General features: G+C 47.7%; 1 protein-coding gene across 8 annotated transcripts in view; it reads right to left on the bottom strand.

Moving 5' to 3' along the window:
- AGRN (agrin) overlaps positions 1–27,063 on the bottom strand; it is a 709,575-nt gene that overhangs the window by 34,006 nt on the left and 648,506 nt on the right. For all 8 annotated transcript variants that reach the window (XM_063943138.1, XM_063943142.1, XM_063943139.1 and 5 more), the window contains 2 exons: positions 16,525–16,641; positions 10,325–10,514 (listed from right to left, as the gene is read on the bottom strand). In XM_063943138.1, coding sequence (XP_063799208.1) covers positions 10,325–10,514; positions 16,525–16,641 — 307 coding nt within the window. The remainder of the gene's footprint in view (positions 1–10,324; positions 10,515–16,524; positions 16,642–27,063) is intronic.

Below are 27,063 nucleotides of genomic sequence, written 5' to 3'. Positions count from 1 at the left end.
TCAGGTGGGATGAGAGGACGTGAAGGTGCTACAATTAGGGTTGCCACCTCATCCCTTTAATTCTGTGCAATATTAATTACACAGGTTCTGTGGCTGGCTGACTTCAAGACTCATTTCACCTGGTTTTAATTAGCCATAGAACCTGTGTAATTAATGTGTCCAGAAATAAAGGGATGAGGTGGCAACCCTAGCTGCAATGGTCAGCCATAATGCAGGTTGGTTGAGAAGAGGTAAAGGTGCTGCAATGATCAGCTGTTAAGTAGGTGGGATACGAGTAAGTGAAGATGCTGCAATGGTCAGTCGTACAGCAGTTGGGATGGGAAGAGGTGAAGGCACTGCAATGCACAGGTGTCACTAGGGTTGGTGTCACCCCCATGGACTTCCTCCCGTATCACACCACATGGAATCCTTATTAATGTCATAATTCGGGAGGCATTTAATTGACTTTCGGACGGGGTTCCGGCGGTTAATATACCGACACCGGAATCCCGTCACCCGCTGCAATAATGGCTGGTTTCCCCACTTGGGTGGTGGTCCACGTCAATTCGGTCACCACCAGGCCAGAAGCACGATGAGCACAGCGACCCCGCAAGGGGACACGCTGTGCTCGCCGCCGGGATCCCGGCTGTTGAGCTCCTGGCGTCAGTCTCCCGACCGCCGGGATTTCATACTGATCCCTATAATTCCTGTATATCACTGAATGCAATGGCAATAGCAGTGACATAAAACAGCTAACAAAATTAACATTATACATTTATATCCTTGGTTTCCCAAGGAAGGGGCATGACCATACAATAGTACCCCCAATTCAAATTACAGTATGCGGTAGCACAATCTTATTCACATTGCACTGCACATGGTGTCCCTCATACACGTTACATCACACAGTAGTACCCCTTATACATGTTATTCTGCACAATAGTACCCTTTGTATACGTTACGCTACACAGTAGTACTCTTATACATGTTATGTTACACAGTAGTACTCCTTATACATGTTATGCTACACAGTACTAGTACCCCTTATACAGGTTACACTACACAGTACCATACCTCCCAACTTTCCTATGGTCTAAGGAGGGACACACGCGCGGCGTGGTCTGTGAAAAGGGGGCGTGGCTTCGCGGGAGGACCCGCGATCGCTAGCCACGCCCCGTTTTCGTCACTGAGGGGGGCATGCCCAGCGCTCTGTGAGCTGCTGGCATGCCCCCTCTCCTCCTGTCTCCCCTGAATAGACGCTGTGCGCATGCGCACAGCGTCTATTCACCGCTGCTCTGCTAAGCAGGGCAGCGAGAGACAGAGACTCCCAACTGCCCCCCCCCCCCCTCCCACCGCGGGACACTGTGGCCCGCGGGACAGTCCCCAAAAAACGGGACTGTCCCGCGAAAATCGGGACAGTTGGGAGGTATGCAGTACAGGTTGAGTATCCCATATCCAAATATTCCGAAATACGGAATATTCCGAAATACGGAATTTTTTGAGTGAGAGTGAGATAGTGAAACCTTTGTTTTCTGATGGCTCAATGTACACACACTTTGTTTAATACACAAAGTTATTAAAAATATTGTATTAAATGACCTTCAGGCTGTGTGTATAATGTGTATATGAAACATAAATGAATTGTGTGAATGTACACACACTTTGTTTAATGCACAGTTATTAAAAATATTGGGTAAAATGACCTTCAGGCTGTGTGTATAAGGTGTATACGAAACATAAATGCATTCTGTGCTTAGACTTAGGCCCCATCACCATGATATCTCATTAGGGTATGCAATTATTCCAAAATACGGAAAAATCCGATATCCAAAATACTTCTGGTCCCAAGCATTTTGGATAAGGGATACTCAACCTGTACTAGTACCTCTTATACAGGTTACACTACACAGTAGTAGTACCCCTTATACAGGTTACACTACACAGTAGTACCCCTTATACAGGTTACACTACACAGTAGTACCCCTTCTGCAAATTACGTCACATGGTAGTGCCTCTTATTCACTTTTTACGCTACACTGTAGTGCCCCTTATACACAATGTCCACAGTAGTGCCAATTATACACATACTGTAATGTCCACAATAGTACCCTTTGTATACGTTACGCTACACAGTAGTACCCCTTATACATGTTACGCTACACAGTAATACTCTTATACACGTTATATTACACAGTAGTACCCCTTATACAGGTTACACTACACAGTACTAGTACCCCTTATACAGGTTACACTACACAGTAGTACCCCTTATACAGGTTACACTACAACGTAGTACCCCTTATACAGGTTACACTACACAGTAGTACCCCTTATACAGGTTACACTACACAGTAGTACCCCTTCTGCAAATTACGTCACATGGTAGTGCCTCTTATTCACTTTACGCTACATTGTAGTGCTCCTTATACACAATGTCCACAGTAGTGCCAATTATACACATACTGTAATGTCCACAATAGTAGCGTCCCAAACACATAATGCCCACTGTAACATAGAATTGGACGGCAGATAAGGACTACTATACTCGGTCCATCTAGTCTGCCTATGTACATGCACACACTTACATGCTAGGGTTACACTTTGTCAGGAGCCAATTAACCTACCAGAATATTTTTGAAGTACCCGGACGAAACACAGGCAAACGCTCGTGGAATTTACAAACTCCACAGTTAGGGAAATGGTGAGAATCAAACCACAACCTCAGTGCTGTGAGGCAGTAATTCTTAATAGGCCATAATATACTATACATTACAGAGGGACAGTTTGAAAACTGCTTTGTGTAGGAAAGGTGGTTCATAGCAACAAGACAGATGATTTGGCGCACTAGCTTGCTATTAATAAAAATTCAGCAGCTGAACTGGGAGGCAAACGCTCCTAAACTTCTTGCCAGACAACCACACTGTCATTCTACTTCCAACCTGTTTTTAAATAAAACCGGTTGCTTATTATAAAAAGTTATGCAGTCTAAGACATTGCCCTTTATACATAACGTCCACAGGAGAGGAGGGGTGCAGTGCTGAACACTTAATTGAGAGGTAGGGAGGAGAGGGGAGGGACACTGTGACCTCACCTGACTCTGGAGAAGAGCGCCGTGTGGACAGGTGAAGAAGAGCCGCTTCTCGTTACCAGCGCCGGTGGGGGTGCGGGGGTGACTGCGGTGCTTGGTGCTGGGAAGGGATGAGTGTGGACGCCGCCACTGACGTGTCTGTCAAGTCCATGAATGGGATGGGGGTGCACAGTGGCGGAACTTGCGAGTGGTGGGCCCAGATGCAAATATATGCTCTGCCTCCCTCCCCTCCCCCACCATAAAGACAGAGGAAGTGGGTGACTGGGTAGAAGCAGTGGGTGACAGCAGGAGAGGCCAGTGGGTGTCAGGTAGAGGTGGCTGGGAGAGACAGAGTGACAGGGAGCAGAAGATGGGTGAGGAGACAATGGGTGATGGGAGAAGACGAAGGTGGCAGGGGGAGGCAGTGGATAGCAGGTGGTGACTGGGGAGTCAATAGTTGACAGAGAGGTAGAAGGTGATAGGGAGAAAGTGACAGAGTCAGTGGATGATGGGAGTTGCAGGTAGGCAGAGGCAGTGGGTGACTGGGTACTCAGTGGGTGAGAGGAAGAGGAAGATGGGAGGCAGAGGGTAACAGCGAGAGCGTCTGTGTGTAATGAAGAGGCAGGTAGTGACAGGTAGAGATAAAAGGAAGAGGCAGTGGGTGACAAGGGAAAGGCAGTGGGTGACAACGGGAAGCAGAGGGTGACAGGGAGTGGCATAGGGTGACAGTGGAAGACAGCGAGAGGCATAGGGTGACAGGGGGGAAGGTAGATGGTGACAGCGGAAGGGTGACAGTGAGAGGCAAAGGATGATAGGGAGAGTCAGTGTGTGACTGGGGAAAGGTAGTGGGTGACAATGACACTGTTCTCACTAGAATATGTTTGAATCCAGGTGCCATTATGAAGTACAGTAGGTGGGAAGGGGAGCAGGGTGGGGAGAGGTGGACCTGATGTCTGTGGTGGCATCAGTTCTCAGGGGTCCATGGGGCCATGATTGCCTTCACAAATATTATTGGGTCTCAGGGGGCAGCAGCATACCTGCTGCATGTGTGAGCAGAATACAACCTACTGCTGTGGCTGGGGACAGAGCGGGACTCCCTCCATCGGCTGCACTGGTAGAGCAGATTCAGGAGAGAAGATATTTACAATAGTACTGATGCTTACTTCTGCGGCCGGGTCCTCATCACGTCAGTGTGGCTGGGCTGTCACAGTGCTGGTGAGCCATGATATTTGTATAGCGGCGACTAAGCGTCTCAGTGTGCTTCTGGATTTATTTGTGCAGGCAGGCAGGGCTGTTCCTCACTTAGCCACGATCATACCGCCACCTCCCCCTCAGCGCACATCCAGTCCCCAGCCGGCACTCAGGAGGCAGAGAGGAGGAGCCGGGGAGTGATAACAGGGGAGGTACATTGTAGTATAATCCATTAGGACACTAATAAATCTTGTACTGGAACTTATTAGTTTCCACCACATAACTGCCATGTTGCTTTAGCTAACCGCAATATATAAAGTTATGGTTTAACTGGGTACATTTCTGTAGATAAGTATACCAGTGAGTATGGAACTCAGGGAATTCCAATGTAATACAGAACAGAAAACTAAATATAAAAGATATGGTAGGCGTGTGTGTGGGCCCAAGGAAAAGTGGCAACATCTATCTATCTATCTATCTATCTATCTATCTATCTATCTATCTATCTATCTATCTATCTATCGTCACCACTCTTACGCTGCATGCTGTGTGTGGCCTTTGGGCAACTGTATTTTAAAAAGGTTTGGAACCACTGCTGTACTGTTAATGATAACTACCTTCTATAGCTTTAGCCTTACACGGTATTTAGCTACTTTAATATGCATTAAATATGTCAAATTTTTTATTTTATTTCCAGTGTTTTTCCATTATTTTTACTCCTATACCCTACTTGTCTATCTTTTTTTTAATTTTTTATACAGCATACAGAAGGAAAAAAAAAATAATCAATGAACAATAAAGAATATGTTGGATACTGGATGATGGTGTTGCTAAATATCATAGTCAGCAGCAGGAAGCCTATACACTGAAATAAAGTCAGCAGGGGAACTCGTAGCAGAACATTACATAATACTGCTGATTCTGCAGAGCATCACCTTCCACTCTGAGTTTGAGCAAACTGTGCAGTAGACTGCAGAGTGTGGCAGTAATGTAATCTCTATCCCAGAGGTTCTCAAACTCGGTCCTCGGGAGCCCACACAGTGCATGTTTTGCAGGTAACCCAGCAGGTGCACAGGTGTATTAATTACTCACTGACACATTTTAAAAGGTCCACAGGTGGAGCTAATTATTTCACTTGCGATTCTGTGAGGAGACCTGCAAAACATGCACTGTGTGGGCCCCCGAGGACCGAGTTTGAGAACCTCTGCTCTATCCTATACAGAGACTCACCATGCACACCATCCCAGGCAGCAGCACGGGCCCTGCACGCTGAACCAGGCTCCCAATGACTGCAGATGCCATCAATCTGCCGGCACTCAGGAGGCATAGAGGAGGAGCCGGGGAGTAATAACTGGGGAAGTCCCCCCCAATGCCTCTCCTCCTGACCTCCGTGACTCCATCCTCCTGACCCAGGGTCCACTCCTTTCACAGGCGGCTGACAGAGCGGTGCATCAGCGTAATGGGTCTGATTGCACCAGCGCAAGTTCCGCCATTTGGGGGTGCGGGTGTCGGCTCATTTTGGTGTCACCCCATTGAAGGGTGACACCCGGGTGCGGACTGCATCCCTTGCACCACCCTCTTGACACCACTGCAGCCGTACAGCAGGTGGGATACAAGGAGGTGAAGGTGCTGCACTGGTCAGCCATAAGCGGGTGGGATGAGAGGAGGTGAAGGCGCTGCAATGGTCAGACGTACAGCGGGTGGGATAGGAAGAGGTGAAGGTGCTGCAATGGTCAGCAGTACAGTGTGTGGGATGGGAAGAGGGGAAGGCGCTGCAATGGTCAGTCCCACAATAGGTTGAACTTGACGGACAGATTGTCTTTTTTTCAACCTCACAAACTATGTAACTATTTAACATCAGATGGGATGAGAAGAGGTGAAGGTGCTGCAATGGTCAGCCATACAGCAGGTGGGATGAAAGGAGGTGAAGGTGCTGCAATGGTCAGCAGTACAGTGGGTGGGATGAGAAGAGGTGTAGGCGCTGCAATGGTCAGCCATACAGCTGGTGGGATTTGAGAAGATAAAGGTGCTGCAATGGTCCGCCATACAGTGGGTGGGATGAGAGGAGGTGAAGGTGCTGCAATGATCAGTCATACAGTGGGTCGGATGAGAGAAGGTGAAGGTGCTGCAATGGTCAGCTGCACAGTGAGTGGGATGAAAGGAGGTGAAGGTTCTGCAATGGTCAGCTATACAGTGGGTGGGATGAGAAGAGGTGAAGGCGCTGCAATGGTCAGCAGTACAGTGGGTGGGATGAGAAGAGGTGAAGGCGCTGCAATGGTCAGCCATACAGCAGGTGGGATACGAGGAGATAAAGGTGCTGCAATGGGCTGCCATACAGTGGGTGGGATGAGAGGAGGTGAAGGTGCTGCAATGGTCAGCCATACAGTGGGTCGGATGAGAGAAGGTGAAGGTGCTGCAATGGTCAGCCGTACAGTGGGTGGGATGAGATGAGGTGAAGGTGCTGCAATGGTCAGCCCCACAGAAGGTGGGATGAGAAGAGGTAAAGGTGCTGCAATGGTCTGCCGTACAGCGGGTGGGATACGAGGAGATGAAGGTGCTGCAATGGTCAGTCCCACAATGGGTGGGATGAGAGGAGGTGAAGGTGCTGCAATGGTCAGCTGCACAGCGAGTGGGATGAAAGGAGGTGAAGGTTCTGCAATGGTCAGCTATACAGTGGGTGGGATGAGAAGAGGTGAAGGTGCTGCAATGGTCAGCCATACAGCAAGTGAGATAAAAGGAGGTGAAGGTGCTACAATGATCAGCTATACAGTGGGTGGGATGAGAAGAGGTGAAGGTGATGCAATGGTCAGCTATACAGTGGGTGGGATGAGAAGAGGTGCAGGTGCTGCAATGGTCAGTCCCACATCAGGTGGGATGAGAAGAGGTGAAGGTGCTGCAATGGTCAGCTATACAGTGGGTGGGACGAGAAGAGGTGGAGGTGTTGCAATGGTCAGCTATACAGTGGGTGGTGTCAAAGCAGAAAAATATTGTAATGCATGCCCCACGTACTAACCCCATGCACATGCCCGCTGCGCGTGCACTCAGTCTGCCGTGCGTGCACATATCCGCAATTTGCGTAACAGAGCTTTTCACGGCCATGCGCCTTAGCGCGTGGTATGCGCATTTACGGTAGAGTTTGTGAAACGCATAGAGGGTTACTAGAACATTACATATTTAACCCAAATAGTGTACATTTTAGATATAGCTCCCCTAGACCGCATCAGCGAGTATCAACAGTTTAAACAGTTCCTGGACTAAGAGATTCGCCTTTGCATGATAGGAAGGGTCAGATAAAGGTTGGAAGGTGATGTCTAGTATCCAGCTGTAGGGTATTTTGAGGGTAACATTCCGGTGTTGGTTAGAGAAAGATCGCATGTTCCAGCGTATAGTTATGTGCAGAAGCAGAATATGAACATTAACTGTATTTACTGTATATTATGTATGCGGCGGGAATCCAGAGGATACCACCCACAAGAGCAGTTGGGGAAAGACATCGCCCATCTATTCAAATCCACCTATGACCTCTTCTGTAATGTAAAGACACATCCCTGTGTCCAATGGACAATGAGATTACAGTGACCATTGTATTGTGTATGCATGTTGTGTATAAAAAGCCCATTGTTGCCTGGCCGGTCAGAAGACTCTGAACGCTATCTGTATGACCAGCGGAGGACCGGCCGGGTTGCGCTTGCGAACATTCTCACGTATGTACATTGACTGTAGCCATTATTCTGTTTAGATTTATCTTGTTAGCCTGTAGTGTATGATTTGTACTGTTTTACCTTTTGGAATTAATCCACTGTGGCCTTAGAACCCTGTGGTTTCAACTACAAATCTGTGTTGTGTCTTCACTTTCCTGCAAGGGTTTTAAAGTGTATTTATCTGTAAAACGTATATAGATATTGATAAGGTGTACGCACTGCGGGTACTTTATACCGTCAGCGCTACTTAAGGTTTAAGGTATAACATTGTTGCAGTACTTTGCTGCTAAGGGTTTAACGTGTAATCATATCATTGCATTGTATCATTAACATGGTTAAAATGTTATCAATTGTGTGTGCGCTCGCTGTGTGTACTCTGTACACTCAGCGCGGCGTGTGTACGCCAAGTGCGTACCACGTGCAGGACTCTGTACGCAAATAGCGTACAAAGTGCGTAGCACATGTAGTCTAGCGGCCTTAGCGGCTCCACGGTAATAGTGTATCTAGAGGTATAGCTTTTCAGTCTAAGATAATATCGACATTATCAGTGGGATGAGAAGAGGTGTAGGTGCTGCAATGGTAAGCTATACAGTGGGTGGGATGAGAAGAGGTGAAGGTGCTGCAATGGTCAGCAGTACAGTGGGTGGGATGAGAAGAGGTGCAGGTGCTGCAATGGTCAGTCCCACATCAGGTGGGTTGAGAAGAGGTGAAGGTGCTGCAATGGTCAGCTGCACAGCGAGTGGGATGAAAGGAGGTGAAGGTTCTGCAATGGTCAGCTATACAGTGGGTGGGATGAGAAGAGGTGAAGGTGCTGCAATGGTCAGCAGTACAGTGGGTGGGATGAGAAGAGGTAAAGATGCTGCAATGGTCAGTCCCACATCAGGTGGGATGAGAAGAGGTGAAGGCGCTGCAATGGTCAGCCATACAGCGGGTGGGATGAGAAGAGGTGAAGGTACTGCAATGGTCAGCCATACAGTGGGTGGGATGAGAGACGGTGAAGGTGCTGCAATGGTCAGTCCCACATCAGGTGGGATGAGAAGAGGTGAAGGTGCTGCAATGGTCAGCCGTACAGCAAGTGAGATAAAAGGAGGTGAAGGTGCTGCAAGCAATGGTTAGCCATACTGAAGGTGGAATAAAGTAACACCGGTTTGAGCTATCTGTAAGCGGCCTCCTGTGAGAGTACAGAAGGTGATAACGTTATGCAGGAACAATTTGATCTATCTGACAGTTCATTTTATTTATTGATTTTCCTGCATCTCCTGTTCAGTCAGTTGTAAAGTGTGAGAATCCAGGAAAGGAATCTTTAAGATCATCGTGTACAAATAATGACACTATACCTGATAAATGGAATATGACACAGAAGAACCAATTGTCCCAAGTAATATGTCCTTCTATCTTTATCAATCTTATAATACACATACAATATATGTATACTGTAAACTGCTATAAATAGCATCTGTATAAACAGCATGAGCCAAGGTCATCACTTACTGTATAAGCTGTGAGCTCTGGTGTCACCACATCAGTATTTAATGACCATTCCACCCACTAGAAGACATTACAGGTTGCTGTGACCTGTATAAAAGTACTCCGCATACACCCTCACTGTACATGCTCATCGAACTAATCCCCGACTTCTAATATCCACAGAACTGTCAGGATATTACACACATGCATTTTTAAATCGTTTTAAGTCAAAATAATCCTTCAGCGTCATTTCCCAGCACTGCTACCATGAGTCTGAATAATTATATTAACTTTGAGTGTCTCTGATGAAAGCAATCTTCCTGCACCATCAGATGTTTCTGACACTCCTATAAGGGAGATGTGTGACATTCACACTCTTCCTGCTGTTACAGACACCTGCTGCCTACGCACAGTGTGTGGGGTGATCCAGTCTTCCTGAGAGACAGCACCTCGTGCCTCACCTGCGGCTAAGTGATGTCATTAGTTCCTAGTGAATTGATAGGCTGCACTCCCTGGATTATTGGTCCCTGCAGGTACTACTTTAAAATACAAGAGTTTGCTCATATATAATCTAATACAATGTTTTATTAAACTGAAGAGCTTACACTAGATAGCCGTTTCATCATGTATATATTATCGAAGCTTTGCAGTACTGACACACAGGCACATCGTGGGCACAGATGTATTAGCCAGGGAGCATTACACTGTTTTGTGCTGTTGTCCTGTACGTGGTAGGATACATAAGAGCTTGCTTCCTGCAATATGAACGCAGGTATAGTCTTCTCAGCTTGTGTATGACAGAACCCAGTTCCAGCACAGTCTGCCATGTGAGGGAAATAGTCATGTCACGGTAATCAATGTCAGAGCTTGTACCATAGGTACAAGTGTGAGAGGTTAGTGGTGGAATTGGTGCACTTACCTTTCTCACACTGGCCTCCTGAGAAGCCTCTCTGGCAGATACACTCAAAGCTCTCTTTTTTGGGTGTACAGAGTCCTCCATTGTGGCAAGGGTTTGGTTTCTGGGTACAAGGGTGATCACGGAATGGAAAGATTTCCATGGCATGGACAATGTTCTCCTCCCTCAGTACAGGAAGCCCCTTGATGGAAATCTGCAAAAACCAACCAATTACTGTAGTGGTATCTGTCTGGGTATCATCTTCTTTCCGCCCCTATATAATAATTGTTTGTCTTTCTTCTATATAACCAGATTCGTAGTGAGCTCACAATACTACTGACTGAGCCTGTAGCCCTGTACCTCTTGTGAAAATGAAAAATCATTAATTATTAGTCTCCCACACACCCTTTCTGCAATGAGAAAGGGAAAGCAACTGGGTTTAATAAGAGGAGATAAAAATAAGATTTTACTTACCGATAAATCTATTTCTCATAGTCCGTAGAGGATGCTGGGGACTCCGTCAGGACCATGGGGAATAGCGGCTCCGCAGGAGACAGGGCACAAAAGCAAGCTTTTAGGATCACATGGTGTGTACTGGCTCCTCCCCCTATGACCCTCCTCCAAGCCTCAGTTAGGTACTGTGCCCGGACGAGCGTACATAATAAGGAAGGATCTTGAATCCCGGGTAAGACTCATACCAGCCACACCAATCACACCGTACAACTTGTGATTTGAACCCAGTTAACAGTATGATAACAATGAAGTAGCCTCTAAAAAAGATGGCTCACAACAATAATAACCCGATTTTTTGTAACAATAACTATGTACAAGTAATGCAGACAATCCGCACTTGGGATGGGCGCCCAGCATCCACTACGGACTATGAGAAATAGATTTATCGGTAAGTAAAATCTTATTTTCTCTAACGTCCTAGTGGATGCTGGGGACTCCGTCAGGACCATGGGGATTATACCAAAGCTCCCAAACGGGCGGGAGAGTGCGGATGACTCTGCAGCACCGAATGAGAGAACTCCAGGTCCTCCTCAGCCAGGGTATCAAATTTGTAGAATTTTGCAAACGTGTTTGCCCCTGACCAAGTAGCTGCTCGGCAAAGTTGTAAAGCCGAGACCCCTCGGGCAGCCGCCCAAGATGAGCCCACCTTCCTTGTGGAATGGGCATTTACAGATTTTGGCTGTGGCAGGCCTGCCACAGAATGTGCAAGCTGAATTGTACTACAAATCCAACGAGCAATAGTCTGCTTAGAAGCAGGAGCACCCAGCTTTTTGGGTGCCTACAATATAAACAGCAAGTCAGACTTTCTGACTCCAGCCGTCCTGGAATTATATATATATATTTTCAGGGCCCTGACAACGTCTAGCAACTTGGAGTCCTCCAAGTCCCTAGTAGCCGCAGGCACCACAATAGGTTGTTTCAGGTGAAACGCTGACACCACCTTAGGAAGAAACTGGGGACGAGTCCGCAGTTCTGCCCTGTCCGAATGGAAAATCAAATATGGGCTTTTGTAAGACAAAGCCGCCAATTTTGACAATCGCCTGGCCGAGGCCAGGGCCAACAGCATGGTCACTTTCCATGTGAGATATTTCAAATCCACAGATTTGAGTGGTTCAAACCAATATGATTTGAGGAATCCCAACACTACGTTGAGATCCCACGGTGCCACTGGAGGCACACAAGGGCTGTATATGCAATACTCCCTTGACAAACGTCTGGACTTCAGGAACTGAAGCCAATTCTTTCTGGAAGAAAATCTATAGGGCCGAAACTTGAACCTTAATGGACCCCAATTTGAGGCTCATAGACACTCCTGTTTGCAGGAAGTGCAGAAATCGACCTAGTTGAAATTTTTACGTGGGGCCTTCCTGGCCTCACCCACGCAACATATTTTTACCACATGTGGTGATAACGTTGTGCGGTCACCTCCTTCCTGGCTTTGACCAGGGTAGGTATGACCTCTTCCGGAATGCCTTTTCCCTTAGGATCCGGCGTTCAAACCGCCATGCCGTCAAACACAGTCGCGGTAAGTCTTGGAACAGACAAGGTCCCTGCTGGAGCAGGTCCTTTCTTAAAGGCCGATGCCACGGTTCCTCTTGGAACAGACATGGTACTTGCTGAAAGCAAATCCCTTCTTAGCTCCCGAGGCCATTAGTCCTCTGTGAGCATCTCTTGAAGTTCCGGTTACCAAGTCCCTCTTGGCCAATCCGGAGCCACGAGTATAGTTCTTACTCCTCTATGTCTTATAATTCTCAATACCTTGGTTATGAGAAGCAGAGGAGGGAACACATACACCGACTGTTACACCCACGGTGTTACCAGGACGTCCACAGCTATCGCCTGAAGGTCTCGTGACCTGGCGCAATACCTGTCCCATTTTTTGTTCGGGCGGGACTCCATCATGTCCACCTTTGGTCTTTCCCAACGGTTCACAATCATGCGGAAAACTTCCCGATGAAGTTCCCACTCTCCCGGGTGGAGGTCGTGCCTGCTGAGGAAGTCTGCTTCCCAGTCGTCCACTCCCGGAATGAACACTGCTGACAGTGCTATCACATGATTTTCCGCCTAGCGAAAAATCCTTGCAGTTTTGCCACTGCCCTCCTGCTTCTTGTGCCGCCCTTTCTGTTTACGTGGGCAACTGCCGTGATGTTATCCCACTGGATCAATACCGGCTGACCTTGAAGCAGAGGTCTTGCTAAGCTTAGAGCATTATAAATTTGCTCTTAGCTCCAGTATATTTATGTGGAGAGAATTCTCCAGACTTGATCACACTCCTTGTGTGACTGCTCCCCAGCCTCTCAGGCTGGCCTCCGTGGTCACCAGCATCCAATCCTGAATGCCGAATCTGCGGCCCTCTAGAAGATGAGCACTCTGTAATCACCACAGGAGAGACACCCTTGTCCTTGGATATAGGGTTATCCGCTGATGCATCTGAAGATGCGATCCGGACCATTTGTCCAGCAGATCCCACTGAAGAGTTCTTGCGTGAAATCTGCCGAATGGAAGCGCTTCGTAATAAACCACCATTTTTACCAGGACTCTTGTGCAATGATGCACTGATACTTTTCCTGGTTTTAGGAGGATCCCGATTAGCTCGGATAACTCCCTGGCTTTCTCCTCTGGGAGAAACACCTTTTCCTGGACTGTGTCCAGAATCATCCCTAGGACCAGCAGACGTGTCGTCGGAACAACTGCGGTTTTGGAATATTTAGAATCCACCCGTGCTGTCGTAGAACTACTTGAGATAGTGCTACTCCGACCTCCAACTGTTCTCTGGACCTTGTTCTTATCAGGAGGTCGTCCTTTGAAGACGAATCCTCCTTTCGGTCATTACCTTGGTAAGGACCCGGGGTGCCTTGGACAATCCAACGGCATCGTCTTGAAACTGATAGTGACAGTTCTGTACCACGAACCTGAGGTACCCTTGGTGAGAAAAGGCAAATTTTGGGACATGGAGGTAAGCATCCCTGATGTCCCGGGACACCATATAGTCCCCTTGTTCTTTGCTATCACTGCTCTGAGTGACTCCATCTGGATTTGAACCCTTGCAAGTGTTCAAATTTTTCAGATTTAGAATAGGTCTCACCTAGCCTTCAGTACCACCATATAGTGTGGAGTAATACCCCTTTCCTTGTTGTCGGAGGGGTAATTTTATTATCACCTGCTGGGAATACAGCTTGTGAATTGTTTTCAATACTGCCTCCCTGTCGGAGGGAGACATTGGTACAGCAGACTACAGGAACCTGCGAGGGGGGAAACCTCTCGACATTCCAATCTGTACCCCTTGGATACTACTTGTAGGATCCAGGGGTCCTGTACGGTCCCAGCGTCATGCTGAGAACTTGGTAGAAGCGGTGGAGGGCTTCTGTTCCTGGGAATGGGCTGCCTGCTGCAGTCTTCTTCCCTTTCCTCTATCCCTGGGCAGATATGACTCTTATAGGGACGAAAGGACTGAGGCTGAAAAGACGGTGTCTTTTTCTGCAGAGATGTGACTTAGGGTAAAAAACGGTGGATTTTCCAGCAGTTGCCCTGGCCACCAGGTCCCATGGACCGACCCCAAATAACTCCTCCCCTTTATACGGCAATACATCTTTGTGCCGTTTGGAATCTGCATCACCTGACCACTGTCGTGTCCATAAACATCTTCTTGCAGATATGGACATCGCATTTACTCTTGATGCCAGAGTGCAAATATCCCTCTGCGCATCTCGCATATATAGAAATGCATCCTTTAAATGCTCTATAGTCAATAAAATACTGTCCCTGTCAAAGGTATCAATATTTTTAGTCAGGGAATCCGACCAAGCCACCTCAGCTCTGCACATCCAGGCTGAGGCGATCGCTGGTCGCAGTATAACACCAGCATGTGTGTGTATACTTTTTAGGATATTTTTCAGCCTCCTATCAGCTGGCTCCTTAAGTACGGCCCTATCCGTAGATGGTACCGCCACTTGTTCTGATAAGCGTGTGAGCGCCTTATCCACCCTGAGGGGTGTTTCCCACCGCGCCTTAACTTCTGGCGGGAAAGGGTATACCGCCAATAATTTTCTATCGGGGGAAACCCACGCATCATCACACACTTCATTTAATTTATCTGATTCAGGAAAAACTAAAGGTAGTTTTTTCACCTCACACATAATACCCTTTTTTGTGGTACTTGGAGTATCAGAAATATGTAACACCTCCTTCATTGCCCTTAACGTGTGGCCCTAAAAGAAAATACGTTTGTTTCTTCACCGTCGACACTGAAATCAGTGTCCGTGTCTGGGTCTGTGTCGACCGACTGAGGTAAATGGGCATTTTACAGCCCCTGACGGTGTTTGAGACGCCTGGACAGATACTAATTTGTTCGCCGGCCCTCTCATGTCGTCAACCGGCTTGCAGCGTGTTGACATTGTCACGTAATTTCCATAAATAAGCCATCCATTCCGGTGTCGACTCCCTAGAGAGTGACATCACCATTACAGGCAATTTGCTCCGCCTCCTCACCAATATTTTCCTCATACATGTCGACACACACGTACCGACATACAGCACACACATAGGGAATGCTCTGATAGAGGACAGGACCCACTAGCCCTTTGGGGAGACAGAGGGAGAGTTTGCCAGCACACACCAAAACGCTATAATTATCCAGGGACAACCTTTATATAAGTGTTCCTTTTATAGCATTTTAATATATATACATATCGCCAAATCAGTGCCCCCCCTCTCTGTTTTAACCCTGTTTCTGTAGTGCAGTGCAGGGGAGATCATGGGAGCCTTCCCACCAGCCTTTCTGTGAGGGAAAATGGCGCTGTGTGCTGAGGAGAATAGGCCCCGCCCCCTTTTCGGCGGGCTTCTTCTCCAGAGTTTTAGATATCTGGCAGGGGTTAAATACATCCATATAGCCTCAAGGGCTATATGTGATGTATTTTTCGCCATACAGGTATTATACATTGCTGCCCAGGGCGCCCCCCCCAGCGCCCTGCACCCTCCGTGACCGCTGTGTGAAGTGTGCTGACAACAATGGCGCACAGCTGCAGTGCTGTGCGCTACCTGATGAAGACTGAGAGTCTTCTGCCGCCTGGTTCCGGACCTCTTCATCTTCAGCATCTGCAAGGGGGGTCGGCGGCGCGGCTCCGGGACGAACCCCAGGGCGAGCCCTGTGTTCCGACTCCCTCTGGAGCTATGTCCAGTAGCCTAAGAATCCAATCCATCCTGCACGCAGGTGAGTTGAAAATCTCTCCCCTAAGTCCCTCGATGCAGTGAGCCTGTTGCCAGCAGGACTCACTGAAAATAAAGAACCTAAAAACCTTTTCTAAGCAACTCTTTAAGAGAGCCACCTAGATTGCACCCTTCTCGGCCGGGCACAAAAACCTAACTGAGGCTTGGAGGAGGGTCATAGGGGGAGGAGCCAGTACACACCATGTGATCCTAAAAGCTTGCTTTTGTGCCCTGTCTCCTGCGGAGCCGCTATTCCCCATGGTCCTGACGGAGTCCCCAGCATCCACTAGGACGTTAGAGAAATGGGGATGAGTGACTATACAAGATCAGGGTTTACAACGGGACAATATGGAAGCACAGCATCCACAGTGGATGGTTATGGGAAGGAGTACGGGAATGGCACCACACCACCTACAAGTAACAGCTGGGGCCATAGCGAAATGTATTATTCCTATAAGGCTGCTGAATATGGCCTCATCCATACAGTATGTCCACTGACGTCTTACCTTCTGGATAGAGCCTTCAAAGCTGGTGGAAATGGCTGCTGCTCGAGCCAATTTGCTAAAGTCTGGTGATCCACCCACATAGAGAGACTCCTTCAGGTTGAGAGCAGTGTGTGGTGCCTGGAGAAAGGGGGGAAAAACATGTTACACAATGGACACAGACATGGAATGAAAAGATGGGTGGTACTCCTACTGTACATTTGTACACAGTTTACTACCCACTAACAGTCTATATTACTGTGCTAACACTACACCTGCTAACACTAGACCTGAGATTCCGGAGCCCAGCTCATCACTCCAGCCACTGTACTACACTACAAGACTCCTTCTAGTCAACTGAGTAAGTCTGTAACAGCCTCATCTCTAACATCAACTTGCTATAGGGGACTCTGTTCCTGCCAGGATGAAATGGGGGAGAAGAAAGAAAAAAAAGTTTTAATGTATTTATAATGTATTCCTGCAGTGCTTATCCCGAGCCCTCTGAAGCTATGAGACACTAACATGCAATTTCACCCTTAGGAGAGAATCCAGCATGGTAGTAATCTACAGATTTCAGTGTTTCTATGGCGCCCTCTGCTGGTCCAGTATAGATTACAGAACTTGCACTCATAAAAAGCAAATCTACCAGCGTTGTGTGTTTCTATTCCCATACAAGTATATAGAACAGAATAGTCACATCATCTTATAGATCTATATTTCTCCTTCAAACCCCATTGTTTAAAATATCCCCGACATTAACTTCTTAACCACTGTTATAGAACTACAGCCAGACAAGCTGCTTATTCAGCACTGGTCCCAATAGATTCTCTTCCTAACACACACCCTGCACTATTACCATTGATTAAAGGTCTGTGTTAATTAGTACTTGATGCTCACTGGAGTTACAGAGATGGATGGCTGGAAATGATTGCAAAATGCTCGGAAGAGAAAAAACGTTCAGTGCGGGAGGGGAAAAAATGGAAAAAGAAAAATACATTAAAGGAAAAGAGCAACAGACACCAAAGCAGATACGTAATCTAGTCTAAGAGTGATTAATAGAAGGGCTGGAATGGGGAATCACATGGGATATGGGATGAAACACGTGCTTATCTTTACCTTACGGGATTTCTGAAAGCCAGAGAGCGCAACAATAGCAGAGACAGAGAGAAGAGGAAAAAAGGGAAGAAAAGAAGTCATCAGTGGATTGTAAAAGCTCTGGCATGCAGGGCGGCCAACGTCATCCATCCACAATTCAAAGTTACCAGCAAGCTTTAGAAACATACTCTCTGTGCACCAATCCCTGCGGAGTACTGTGCGGCAATTAAAGCATCAGTCCTTGCTAGAAGCCCAGACAACTCAAACAAACAATGTAGACGGCCGTCTCTTAATTGTATGGATCCGTGCCAAGTACTACTTACAAGCCAGTTCTGTCTTTTTTCTTTAGAAAGAGATTTGAAGTCAATTAAAATGCTCTTTTTTCTTAACATACTGATGTCATTAATGGAAACATCTTGCAGTACTTTCCCCAGATCGCTGTCACCTCAATGAGATGACCAGCTCTAGGGGGCTTCGGAGACAGTGACGGCTCTCTGTCAATGTGATACAGATTTGTGGGCTCAACACAATGGAAAAGATTGGGTTGTGATGTACTCTCTGATTGTAATTAGGCCAGAAGGAAAGTGCTATTGATTATGTCTATTTAACAGTTCTCCTGCAATGTAGTCAATTTGTGGTCTAATCTGGTAATTACAGTGCTTTAAATAGCCATCTGGTGGGATCTCATAGTGATGTTTCCAGGGGAATGGCTACTTATTGGGCAGATTCATGCAGGAGTAAAATACGTGCATGTCACATTGCTGCAGATGTAGAGCCTATAGCATGACAAGTACTGTATAAATGTCTGACACACTATAGGATTTCAAATACATTTAATTTTTAATGTAGGATCTAAAGATGAGGACAGACATGGCACAGAGAATAAAAGAAGTTGTACTGTGTACATGTGAGACAGTGCTAGTCCAAGCCGGCACTGACCACTTTGGTAATGTGGACAAGGTTTTAGCTGATGGTCCCAGTTCACATAAATATGCAACAAATGTATACATGGTGGCAGCTGCCACTGACATGATTATGGTGCTGGGAGAGGTCACATGGTCAGCGGGCGTCACATCCATCCGTCTCCTCACTGGTACTGACATAGTGGAGAGATGCACAGAGGAGTTGCAAGCAGAGGTGACCGCTCCCATCAGGAGTGCTGCCGTCCGTGTTTAATTCAGCATTGTAACAATACTGAAAAATCTAGAGAGGTCCCATAACTGTTATGTGGAGGCTGGCATCCGTGCATGCTGGGTACCACTCTAGAGCAATGGTGCCCTAGTCATTTGCCTATATAGCCTATGCCCTAGGTTATAGTGAATGGTGCACAGGCAGAAGTGTTGTAAGCAATATGTTCTCTAAACTCTTCCTGGAAAAGCAAGTTTTATGGTAAGAACTTACCTTTGTTAAAACTCTTTCTGCGAGGTACACTGTGCTCCACAAGTCTGGACAATGGGGTGTAGAGTAGGATCTTGATCCGAGGCACCAACAGACTCAAAGCTTTGACTGTTCCCAGAATGCACAGCGCCGCCTCCTATATCACCCCGCCTCCCAGCACAGGAGCTCAGTTTAAGTTAACCAGCCCAATGCAGTAGCAGGAAAAGAGACGACAACGGTTAGTAGCCACATACACCACACTCTCACGACAAGAGAAGTGTCAGTGGCTAATGCCATATCAACCCAAAGAAGCTAAGTGCGTCAGGGTGGGCACCTTGTGGAGCCCAGTGTACCTCGCAGAAAGAGTTTTAACAAAGGTAAGTTCTTACCATAAAACTCGTTTTCTGCTGCGGGGTACACTGAGCTCCACAAGTCTGGACAATGGGGATGTCCTAAAGCAGTTCCTTATGGGAGGGGACGCACTGTAGCGGGCACAAGAACCCGGCGTCCAAAGGAAGCATCCTGGGAAGCAGCAGTATCGAAGGCATAGAACCTTATGAACGTCTTCCCGGAGGACCACGTAGCCGCCTTGCACAATTGATCAAGGGTCGCACCACGGTGGGCCGCCCAAGAAGGTCCAACAGACCGAGTAGAATGGGCCGTAATGTGAGCAGGAGCTGACAGACCAGCCTTCACATAAGCATGTGCAATCACCATTCTAATCCATCTGGCCAGGGTCTGCTTGTGAGCAGGCCAGCCACGTTTGTGAAATCCAAACAAAACAAAGAGAGAATCAGATTTTCGAATAGATGCAGTTCTCTTCACATAGATACGGAGAGCCCGTACCACATCCAAAGACCGCTCTTTGGGAGACAAATCAGGAGAGACAAAGGCTGGAACCACAATCTTCTGATTAAGGTGGAACGAAGAAACCACCTTAGGTAAATATCCGGGACGAGTCCTAAGAACCGCCCGGTCACGGTGAAAAATCAGATATGGGGAACTACAAGACAAGGCACCCAGATCCGGCACTCTTCTAGCAGAGGCAATAGCCAGCAAGACCACCACCTTAAGGGAAAGCCACTTAAGGTCAGCTGAACCAAGAGGTTCAAATGGAGGCTCCTGCAACGCCTCCAAAACCACCGACAAGTCCCAAGGAGCCACAGGACGGACATAGGGAGGTTGGATACGCAACACACCCTGAGTGAAAGTATGAACATCAGGTAAAGTCGTAATTTTTCTCTGAAACCACACCGACAAGGCAGAAATATGAACCTTGAGGGAGGCCAGACGCAGGCCTAAATCTAGGCCCTGCTGCAGAAAAGCCAAAAGTTTGGCTGTACTACACTTGGAAGCGTCATAATTGTTAGATGCGCACCAAACAAAGTATGAATGCCAGACCCTATGGTAAATCCGAACAGGAGCCGGTTTCCGGGCCCGCAACATAGTTTTAATGACCTCTTCAGAAAAACCCTTAGCCCTCAAGACGGAAGCTTCAAGAGCCACGCCGTCAAAGATAGCCGGGCTAGGTCCTGGTAGACACAAGGGCCCTGAACGAGGAGGTCTGGGCGTTGTGGAAGTAGAAGTGGATGCTCTGACGATAGGCCTTGCAGGTCTGAGAACCAGTGCCGTCTGGGCCACGCCGGAGCTATGAGAAGCAGAGTTCCTCTTTCTTGCTTGAACTTCCGAATTACCCTGGGCAGGAGTGACACCGAAGGGAACATGTACGGCAGCCTAAACCTCCACTGCACTGCAAGCGCATCCACGAATGCTGCTTGAGGATCCCTTGTCCTTGCTCCGAAGACCGGAACCTTGTGATTGTGTCGAGACGCCATCAGATCCACATTTGGAAGACCCCACCTTTCCACGAGGAGTTGAAACACTTCTGGATGGAGGCCCCACTTGCCGGCATGCACGTCCTGACGACTGAGAAAGTCCGCTTCCCAATTCAGGACTCCCGGAATGAATATTGCCGATATTGCCGCTAGATGGCGTTCTGCCCACTGTAGAATCAGTGAGGCTTCCTTCACTGCCAAACGGCTTCGAGTGCCGCCTTGATGATTTATGTAAGCCACTGTGGTGGCGCTGTCCGACTGTACTTGAACAGGACGGTTCTGAATTAAATGCTGGGCCAGGTTCAACGCATTAAAGACCGCCCGCAACTCCAGAATGTTGATCGAGAGGAGAGATTCCTCCTTGGTCCACCGACCCTGTAAGGAGTGCTGCTCCAGCACCGCGCCCCAACCTCTTAGACTGGCATCTGTTGTCAACAGAACCCAGTTGGATATCCAGAAGGGACGGCCCCTGCACAATTGTTGGTCCTGGAGCCACCAGAGCAGCAACAGACGGACCTCCGGAGTCAATGAGATCATTTGAGACCTGATCCGGTGAGGCAGGCCATCCCACTTGGCTAGAATCAGCTTCTGGAGGGGGTGAGAATGGAATTGAGCATACTCCACCATGTCGAATGCTGACACCATGAGGCCCAGCACCTGCATCACCGAATGTATCAACACTTGCGGACGAGAAAGGAAGCAACGAATCCTGTCCTGAAGCTTCAGGACTTTCTCCTGAGACAAGAACAACCTCTGGTTGTGAGTGTCCAACAGCGCTCCCAGGTGCACCATGCTCTGAGCAGGGACCAGGGAGGATTTCTTCCAGTTGATGAGCCACCCGTGGGCTTGTAGAAACCGGACCGTCATATCCAGATGACACAGGAGAAGATCTGGGGAATTTGCCAGGATTAACAAGTCGTCCAGATACGGCAGTATCCTGACCCCTTGACGGCGGAGTACCACCGTCATAACATTGGTGAAGACTCGCAGAGCCGTTGTTAAACCAAAAGGTAACGCCCCAAACTGGTAATGTAGGTTGCCAATAGCGAACCTCAGGTATTGTTGATGTGACACTGCTATAGGAATATGCAGGTAAGCATCCTGTATGTCCAGGGAGACCATGTAGTCCCCAGGTTCCAAGGCCAGAACTATAGAGCGAAGGGTTTCCATACGGAACTTGGAAACCTTCACAAACCTGTTCAGTGCTTTGAGGTTGAGAATGGGCCGGGAGGACCCATTCGGTTTCGGGACTAGAAACAGCGGAGAATAGTACCCCCGGACCCTCTGAGCAAGAGGCACCTGTACTACGACTCCTGTATCCAGGAGGATCTGTACCACCGAATGCAGAGTGTTTACCTTTGTCTGGTCCGACGGGACGTCTGTCTGGCAAACTCGATGAGGGGGTCAGTTTTTGAAGGCTATGGCGTAACCTTGAGTGACAACTTCCCGTACCCAGGCATCTGAAGTGGTCTTCAACCATTCCTGGGTATACCCAGGGGGAGGCCCGCCCCGTCATGCGGCAGGCTTATTGGTTTTGGCAGCTGGCTGACGGGCAACCCAGGCTCTTTTGGGCTTCGGCTTACCAGGTTTGGAAGTGCAGGCCTGCTTATGGTACGCCTGACCTTGTGCTTTACCTGAAGGACGAAAGGGGCAAAAGGACGTGCCTTTGGCCTTCGACACAGAAGGAGCTGTATTAGGCAGACAGGCAGTTTTGGCAGTAGCCAAGTCAGCCACTATCTTATTTAAGTCCTCCCCAAACAGAATATCTCCCTTGAAAGGGAGTACCTCCAGGGTTTTTCTAGAGTCCAGATCCACAGACTAGGATCTCAGCCACAATATCCTGCGAGCCAGGACTGACGTAGTAGAGGTCTTGGCTGCTAGGATACCGGCATCAGAAGCCGCCTCTTTAATATATCGAGAAGCTGTGACAATATATGACAAGCATTGTCTAGGATGGTCAGAGGAGATTTCAGCTTCTAACTCCAAGGCCCATGCTTCAATAGCCTCTGCAGCCCATGTAGCTGCAATAGTGGGCCTTTGTGCAGCACCCGTGAGGGTGTAAATCGCTTTCAGACAACCCTCTACACGTTTATCTGTAGGCTCTTTTAGAGACGTGATGGTAGTGACAGGTAGAGCTGAGGAAACCACTATCCTAGCCACATGTGAGTCTACTGGAGGAGGCGTTTCCCAATTCTTAGACAGCTCTGGCGCGAGGGGATAGCGAGCCAGCATCTTCTTTTGAGGCACAAACTTCGTACCCGGGCTTTCCCAGGGTTCCTGACGTATATCCACTAGGTGGTCAGAGTGAGGTAAAACTTGTTTAATCACCTTCTGACACTTGAACCTATCTGGTTTCTTAGGAGGAACGGATGGCTCGGAATCATCCGTAATCTGCAGAATTAATTTAATAGCCTCCAAAAGATCAGGAACATCCACATGTGAACTACCCTCCCCATCAGCCGTATCAGAGTCAGAACCTGTGGGGTCAGTGTATGTGCTGTCTTCATCAGACGAGGTGTCAGTGACAGCAGTGGATTGTGAGGAGACAAGCGCTCGCTTAGAGGACCTCTTGGACTTAGGCGAGCGTTGGTCAGACTTTTTAGTAGTCAAGGACTGGTTCAACTTCTTTAATTGAGCAGATAAATCGTCCGCCCACGGCGGGTTAGCTGCAGGGACCACATACGGTTGTACCGGCATAGGGGGTCCCATAGGGGGTGTTAGTTTGTGAACTAGCGTATGCAGAAGCGTGGAAAAAGCGGCCCACGGAGGGGTCAGTGTGCGCCTCCGTTGCCACAGTCCCACTGGGGGGCAAAGAGCCCACAGAACCAGAGCCCACAGCTGCTATATTCTCCTCATATGGGTCTGTGGCTGCAGCAACCCCAGCAGCGTGCTCAGCCCCAGAACCGTTACCCTCAGAAGCAGACATGATATAATTTGCAGTATGAGGTAACACAGTACAATTATTAGCAGCACTATGGGGTTCATTCCGAGTTGTTCGCTCGTTGCCGATTTTCGCTATATTGCGATTAGTCGCTTACTGCGCATGCGCAAGGTACGCAGAGCGCATGCGCTTAGTTATTTTACTAAAAACTTAGCTGTTTTGCTGTGGCTTCTGCGGCGCTTTTCGGTTGCACTGGTGTTTGGTAAATGATTGACAGGAAAGGGGCGTTTCTGGGGGGTAACTCAGCGTTTTCCCGGCGTTGGCTAAAAAACGCAGGCGTGTCAGGGAAAAACGCGGGAGTGTCTGGAGAAACGGGGGAGTGGCTGGCCAAACGAAGGGCGTGTTTGTGACGTCAAACCAGGAACGAAATGGTCTGAGCTGATTGCAGTGTAGGAGTAAGTCTCGAGCTACTCAGAAACTGCTTAGAATTTTCTATTCGCAATTCTGCTAATCTTTCGTTCGCAATTCTGCTATGCTAAGATACACTCCCAGAGGGCGGCGGCCTAGCGTGTGCAATGCTGCTAAAATCAGCTAGCGAGCGAACAACTTGGAATGATCCCCTATATCTCTAAACCCAAACCCCTGCGCAGTGTAGTCAGCACCAGCAGAGATAAAGGAGAGATATGGTGACTAAATCACAGAGGATTAATGGCGCCACAGAAACCGACAGGGAGTGAGGAAAAGACGCAGCTCCAGGGCAGGAACACTTGCTAGAAATGGCGCCCTGGGGCTGGGGGAGGGGCTTCAGGTCTAAGCCTTAGCCCCCTTGCTGGCAAAACCACCGGGTACTGTGGGCGATATTAAAATCGGTTTTGAGAGAAAACCTGACCTGCGCCCATGCCCTGGTGATCTAGCGGGATCGCCTGTACTGCCACAGTGTCCACCGCCAGCGCGCGCGGCCCGCCTCCCACTGACCACGCCGGATCGCGATAAAGACCGGGTCCCGCGAGCAGGACCCACTTACCACCTCCCGAAGCGCGGCCACACGATCCTGGAGAGCCCCAGCCGTGTGTGCCTAACGTGAAGTAAAACCGGAGCTTTCGCTGTAGGTACCCGGCAACCAGGACTCGGGAGTGTACAGCGCCACTGGGGAGAGCTGGAGCTGCAGCAGAGAATGTCACTAGACATTTACCACCGCTGCTACCCTGAAGTCTTCACTTTTTCTTCAGAAAAAAGCTTTTCTTAGGGCTGCATGGAGCAGCCCCTCTGTTAAGTGCCTGCTTACTGCAGCACCAACTTACAAAACTGAGCTCCTGTGCTGGGAGGCGGGGTGATATAGGAGGCGGCGCTGTGCATTCTGGGAACAGTCAAAGCTTTGAGTCTGTTGGCGCCTCGGATCAAGATCCTACTCGACACCCCATTGTCCAGACTTGTGGAGCCCAGTGTACCCCGCAGCAGAAATGACAGTTACTATGGTTTATAGCACATTTTTTCCGTGCACCAGCTTTCATACAAAGCCATCGGTTATGGTACAAAGGGTCAACCTAGTTAAGGTAGACTGTCAATAGGTCGACACAGTGAAATGGTTGACATGTGGCATGTCGCCACATGAAAAGGTCAACTTGACATTTGTGACTGTTTTTGGTGTCGTTTTTTGCATAACATGACCAAAAAACAGGCAGATTTCCCCATTTTCTCCTACACTTCTCTGTGGTATTGCCAGCTAGAATTATTGCGTGAATCACGTTATCGCCATTTTGGAACAGGATAGCTGCGATAAACGGGAGCGTGCAGGCTGCGATAAGCTGATTTTTTGGGAGATAGGTGCGATAACCTTAGCCGCAATTGCGGATCTCATTATCATGGCAAATTGGATACCCCCCTATGCAGTCTATTTATTAAGCCTTGGAGAGAGAGAGAGTACTAACCAACCAGCTCCTAACTTCCATATTATAGGCTGTGTTTGAAAAATGACAAGTAGGAGCTGATTGGTTGGTACTTTTTCTTTCTCCACTCTCTCTCACCAAGTTTTGATAAATCTCCCCCATAGTGTCTTATCCCATTTTTTATTAAACTGCAGATGGGGAGAAACATCACAAGTTTTTGTGCCCTATCTCATAATATACTGAATATAAATGGTTCCTGAAAAATAAATTTTAAATCTAGGATACTGAAGCAAAGGAAACAGCGCCACCTTGGTCCTAAAAAGAAAGGCGTGTAACTGCACAGTAACTTACTGGTAATGCCAACAATTACAATAATTATTACAAACGCTTAATAGTACCATTATCCTGTAAGACAAATACACAGCAGTGACAATATCGCTTTTCTTCAATTTTAAGATTCTGATTTAACGAGTGGAACAGATTCGTTGTCTTATAGTACAGTTATAATTTAGTTTGGGTTTGAGTTTACTATGATGAGCTAATATATCATGGCGGTGCAGTGTCCTTGTGCACTGGCAGGTCCCTCTAATATGTGACCTATCAGTCTTGTGCTGCCCCCTGGTGATACCATTTCCCTGTTTTGAACTGATAGATGTTGAAGCCAGTTAACATCGTCTGATGGAGGTATTTGGGGGGATCGGCCAGAACTGAAAAATGGTCCACCGCCAATAACAAATTCTGCATTTCAGCACAACATATTAAATTGGACCAAAAATTCAGCTGTCGTACAAAGAGTTACAGGATCCCATGTAGAGTAGGTCTTCTTTCACGTAGGAAATGCAGACATATTACGTGCTCAGAGACTACACAGTTTGCGCAGCGTGCAGGAGACTGATAGTACAATGCTAAAGTTACAGTACACAAAATACCACTTTAATGAACAGTCACCATTGCTACAGTATCTGTTATGTGTCTTTACTGGTTTTATTAGTCACACACCACAACTGCTTGGTCTATTAAACCTGCCAGACTATTATCTGTTTTTCTTTTTACTTATAAACAATATGTAAAATATATAAATAAAAGTATATTTATTTCACGTCTTTACATTTTTAGCACGTCTGCACACATATATTATCCCTTCTAATAACATGAGCACTGATATTAATATGGTATCAGTGAGAGGGAGGGATCAAGATGTGCGCAGCCAATCAGAAGCAGTTGCCAAGCGTAATTGTCATCAGTGCATATTTTGTGCCAGGAATCATGCACCCAGAAAATATACGCTTCAAAACAGGCGCACTCTTTGTTATGGGCTGCATGAGTCTTATTTGCACAAACGCTTGCTTAAGTACTGCATACAGATGGCATGGTATTTCTTATGAGCAAGCACACTAAGAAAATGCTTAATTTACGCAAAATATAGACACTTCCAACTTTATATCCGCCCAATAAAGTGTAAAATGTTTGTACAGAAGTGATCCCAGCT

The sequence above is a fragment of the Pseudophryne corroboree genome, chromosome 10, assembly GCF_028390025.1.
Source record: "Pseudophryne corroboree isolate aPseCor3 chromosome 10, aPseCor3.hap2, whole genome shotgun sequence".
In the NCBI taxonomy this organism is placed as follows: Eukaryota; Metazoa; Chordata; class Amphibia; order Anura; family Myobatrachidae; genus Pseudophryne; species Pseudophryne corroboree.
This window is presented reverse-complemented; position numbering and strand designations above follow the sequence as displayed.